The sequence below is a fragment of the Penaeus japonicus genome, unplaced genomic scaffold (genome assembly GCF_977035675.1).
Source record: "Penaeus japonicus unplaced genomic scaffold, GWHDUDI00000001_assembly GWHDUDI00000022, whole genome shotgun sequence".
NCBI lineage: Eukaryota > Metazoa > Arthropoda > Malacostraca > Decapoda > Penaeidae > Penaeus > Penaeus japonicus.
In genome coordinates, this window is record NW_028234424.1 from 29,812,067 (window position 1) to 29,817,066 (window position 5,000).

General features: G+C 37.9%; 1 protein-coding gene across 20 annotated transcripts in view; it reads right to left on the reverse strand.

Annotated features, from left to right (window-relative positions):
* Positions 1-5,000, reverse strand: part of bel (ATP-dependent RNA helicase bel) — a 35,000-nt gene that overhangs the window by 10,090 nt on the left and 19,910 nt on the right. For 11 of the 20 annotated variants that reach the window (XM_086549802.1, XM_043019868.2, XM_043019867.2 and 8 more), the window contains 5 exons: positions 4,275-4,425; positions 3,614-3,833; positions 1,024-1,185; positions 584-709; positions 1-98 (listed from right to left, as the gene is read on the reverse strand). The exon at positions 1-98 is cut by the window's left edge and continues 18 nt beyond it. In XM_086549802.1, the coding sequence (XP_086405928.1) occupies positions 1-98; positions 584-709; positions 1,024-1,185; positions 3,614-3,833; positions 4,275-4,425 (757 nt within the window). The remainder of the gene's footprint in view (positions 99-583; positions 710-1,023; positions 1,186-3,613; positions 3,834-4,274; positions 4,426-5,000) is intronic. The other 9 variants (XM_043019869.2, XM_086549803.1, XM_086549801.1 and 6 more) reach the window with 1 other exon arrangement.

Below are 5,000 nucleotides of genomic sequence, written 5' to 3' on the forward strand. Positions count from 1 at the left end.
GCCTCCTCGTAGATCTGGGTGGCCAACTCACGTGTGGGGGCCAAGATCAAAGACAGTGGGTATTGCTTATTGCGTCCTCTAGGGTTGTTATTTTTGACCTGACAGGAAACAAGAATGAACAAGAAATTGTTACAATGGATAATAAGAAATAAGATATAAAGGTCTGTGATGGACAAGCACAAATGGGCCTGAGAGAGTGAGAGTGAGAGTGAGTGAGTGAGTGAGTGAGTGAGTGAGTGAGTGAGTGAGTGAGTGTTGATGGTAAAGGGGAAAGAGGGTGGGTAGGAACTGGGAGAGGGGGGAGATGAGAGTAAGAGGGAAAGTGATAGGGGGAAAGGGAGGGGGAAGGGGGAAGGGGGAAGGGGGAAGGGGAAAGGGAGGGGGAAGGGGAAAGGGAGGGGGAAGGGGAAAGGGAGGGGGAAGGGGGAAGGGGAAAGGGAGGGGGAAGGGGAAAGGGAGGGGGAGAGGAAACAGAGAGAGCATATAGTTAAAAAATTTACATATTTCAATTCTTAACAACATTAACAACTCTCATGTATGTATCCTCCACACACATAAAAAATGCATTGATCCCTTCACGTACCTGGACTGGACCCTGTTCATATATCTGGTTAAGAATTGGGACCAAGAATGCAGCGGTCTTTCCTGATCCTGTTTGAGCACATGCCATCAGATCTCTCTTAGCAAGAATGAAGGGCAGGGCATATTTCTGTTGGTAAACCAAATTATAGTATTAAAAATTCAACAATACAGAAAATCCATCATTATTGTAATAGATACTTGACCGATCTTCACAATCACCTGAAAAAAGTAATCTATGAAAAATTAATTTATAAAATGTTAATTGAACTATTTCTTTAAATAACTGTTCTTATAAGTTAGAACTTGTAGAAAAAAAGGAAACATGGAGTAAAAAATATGGCAAACAGAAGAAAAAAATCAGTAATATCAAAATCATATGCATTACATGAAATTAATAAGATTCCAAGTAATCAAGAAGACAAACATGAAAATTCTACTAACCTGGACTGGTGTGGGCCTGTCATACCGAGCCATACTAATGTTCTGTTTGATGATCTCTGTGAGTTTGATATCGGCAAAGCTATTGATACAAGCAGGAATGTCTTCACCAGTAGCCTCCACGGGAATGTCATCATACTTATCAAAATTGATTCCACTGTTGGTCTGAAAGAGAGGTTGAACAAGATAACTCCATGCCTCTGACTTCCAATCACTTTTTTCTAAGTGTTACAAACAACTTTCAATGGTAGAATCAAAACATGTATAGTGATATTTCTTACAAGAAATATAGTAGTGTGATTATAAGTAATGTGCAAGTATCAGTTCTTTCTCTATGGCAAAAATTTATGAATCACTGAAGATACACAGTAGAAACCTTACACATTATACCTTGATCTTCATAAAGAAAATATACACCAGTCAAGGAACTGTTTCCTTAATATGTATCAAAGATACATAATAAACAAAGACCTAAACTTCTTAAAAGGTACTGTAAGTGCTTTTTTTTCCAAAACATGCGAAAGTACTTTTGTAATGCATAAAGTAATTTGCCATTGGAAAGAAGTTATTCATCTAAACAGGTGAAAATATATAAAACTGTGTAAGCCAAAAATGTATATGTTTGAGCATGTGTATGCTTGTAAGCATACAGGAAAACTTATTATCTAGGGCTTCAGTTTCAACAAATGTGTATTTAAATATGTACAAATATATACTCTTATATATACAAAGTACAGTTCAAGAATATTATACAGGCAAACTTCTGCACTTGTGCTTTTGTGCCAGATGGGCAATTATCAAGAACTAATCAATTTTGGAAACACTTCACAACACCCTTAGGCCAAAGGATGCTAAAAGGAAATATTATTCAGCAAGTTTGGGCTTTACTTGAACCCCTTGATAACAATGTGTTTAACTGCCAGAGGATAAAATCCACTGGGTAGGGGAAAAGAGAGCATTATGTCTCTATAGAAACATTTTTTTTCCTTTTGAAAAGCCTGAAAACTAGTTTGGTAGTGGAGGCTATAAGCTGGAGTCTCAAGGTGTCTCTAAGGGGTGCTTTTAAAGGATCCAAGATTTCCTGTTTAACAGAATTTAGCACTATAGCTCAAGTTTGGAAGTTAAGCCCTCTGTGAGAGAGAGAGAGAGAGAGAGAGAGAGAGAGAGAGAGAGAGAGAGAGAGAGAGAGAGAGAGAGAGAGAGAGAGAGAGAGAGAGAGAGAGAGCAAGAAAGGGAGGGAGGGAGGGAGGGAGAAAGAGGAGAAAGAGAGAGAGAGAGAGAGAGAGAGAGAGAGAGAGAGAGAGAGAGAGAGAGAGAGAGAAAAAAAAAAGAAAGAGATAGAAAGAAAGAGAGCGAGATAGAGGAGGAGCAGCAGGAGGAGGAGGAGGAGAAAGAGAAGGAGAGAGATAGAGAAAGATAGAAAGAAAGAGAGCGAGATAGAGGAGAAGGAGCAGGAGGAGAAAGAGAAGGAGGGAGAGAGAGAGAGAGGAGAGAGAGGAGAGAGAGAGAGAGAGAGAGAGAGAGAGAGAGAGAGACAGCTGTTGGAAGATCTGTTGACCTGTTACAGCTTCTCAGTATGGCTCGAGATCCTCCCTCTCCTGGGCTGCAAGTTCCTGTTCCGACATTTTCCTGCGCATCGGCCAAATTGCGACAGCATGAAGGTACGCCTAACTGTGACGGAGTGGCTCGCCATTCACTCATCCATTCATCATTCATACCATGAGTGATGCCGAGGAAAATGTTGCAGCTCAAGATCTCCGTCACTACGATAGTCCATTATGGCTTTCTCTTCCCTAGCAAGCAAGTGAAAGTTGCACCAAGTATTAGCTCTGCCCTGCCTCAGGAGCTTAACTCACTCAAAACTGGAGTATTCTCTTATTTTTCTCTCTCTCTGTCAATAATCTGACTCAAGAAAATGCCTCCACAGTCATGTTCATTGCATGAATTCTATTGGAACACCAATATAGAAGTCATATTGATAACTTCCTACCACAATTTTTTTTTAATCTTTTTATTCAAGGTGACTTCCAATGTGATAATCTATCTTATACAAAGGAGTTTCGTGGCAATTTTACCACCTCTGTAATGAAATTTTTATCTGAAATATGAGGGAGATGTTAAAAACCAAATATTAATTTCAAAAATAATAAAAGTTAAAAATAAAATAAATTTTGATGGAATTGAACATTCCTCTAAACATAAGTGACTAATGGAAATGATAATGTTAACTATAACAATGATAATGATAATAATAATGATAATAATAATAATAATAATAATAATAATAATAAAATAATAATAAATGCTACTACTCCATAATTCCAAGTCTTAGAGCTCAAAAAGATTTGAAAAAAGTGAAAAGCATTCTTTTTCTGAGTGTTATGAGTGAGCAGACTGGTGATTATGAGTTTTGATGAGATGCATCTTCTCTCTGAACTGTCACAGCCAAACAAAATATACATGTACAAATCTGTACAAAAAGTAAAAGGCAAAATAAAACTTAACAATGTTGGATGACATTGCTCCAAAAATTATCAAAAAGAGAACTTATTTGGCTTCTGTGTAAAAGATGCATTCAGATACAAACACTTACTGATGGACCTACATTATTGAAGAGTTCTGCCTCAAGGACCTCATTCCTAGCAAGAGGCTGTGACCAGTCGTCTCTGTCATTTCCGCGGTCTTGCCACCGGCCGCCTCCCTGGCCACCACCACCAGAGGAGCGATCACGGTCATCTTCGACCCATCTATTATTACGCGGAGGGCCACCCCCTCCTATGTCACGACGGTCATCATATCCCCGGCGATCATCCCTGAAGAGAAAAAGTTCTTGGTGAGTGATTTGGATATATGGAATACATGTGGCACCACCACTTATCAAACAAAGAACCAATTGTAAAGATTATAAAATACAATGTTACTCATCAAGTTGGTAAAACCTTATGGGAGATGAGAATGGCTTTACATAAGGTCATTTATAATCATTACCTTTTTACCTCATGCCAATTACAAAAACTATGTAAAACCCATTTCATTATTGCAAGAAATCTATCTAAATTATACTAAGTGCCCTTTCAATACTACAAGAGCTACTTAATGAATAGTACAAGAGTAGGCTATTATCAAAGATAAGAAATACTTCACTAATAAAATGTATCATCTTTTTAAAAATTCTAAAGATAATATCTATTCATATCCCTTTAACAAATGTGCACAAATCTCTACAGAGGAAAAGTCCCTTGTTCCCATCTTACCTGCGGTTGTCCCCTCGTCCTCCCCTCCAGCGGTCATCGTGTTCCCGGAAGCGCTGTCCATCATTGCTCCTGTAACCACCACCACCACCTCCTCCTCCTCTGTTATCTCTCTGCTGATAACTTGGCTGGTAGTCCCCGTTCCTCCGTCCACCTGCATTGCAATCCAGTAATTCATGAGTATTCTGCATGAGCACATGGCAATTTCTACCAAAGCCATAGCTGTCTATATGAACTTCAGTAAACAGAGATTTGCAGTTAACAACAGCAGCAAAATGGAAATATCATTACAATAATATTTCTTCATCAACATCTTACCTCACACACTTAAAAATAATTCAGTGTTACAATAATTGATATCTTCCATGAAGTCAATTTTTCATGAAGGTTCATTTACAAAGCATGTTAAAAGTTATTATGTCAATAAAAGCCCTACCCATGACTCCCATAGCTTTTGCTTAGTAACAGAAAAAGCACTAAAAGGAAGAGAAAAAAGGAAAAAAACTAAAAAAAGGATAAAAAAAAACAATCTAAATAGAAACAAAGCCACACAAAAAAACACTATATAAAACTACAAAGACCATGAAAAGTGAAAACACTTCTGACACTGGCAAGGAGTGGGGGGGATATAACTCCTAAAACATAATAATTAATAACTTTAGCTTTCCAAATTCTATGACAAAATCAAGAAATATAATTTAACTCTATTTCTGATTGTCTTAAGTTGAA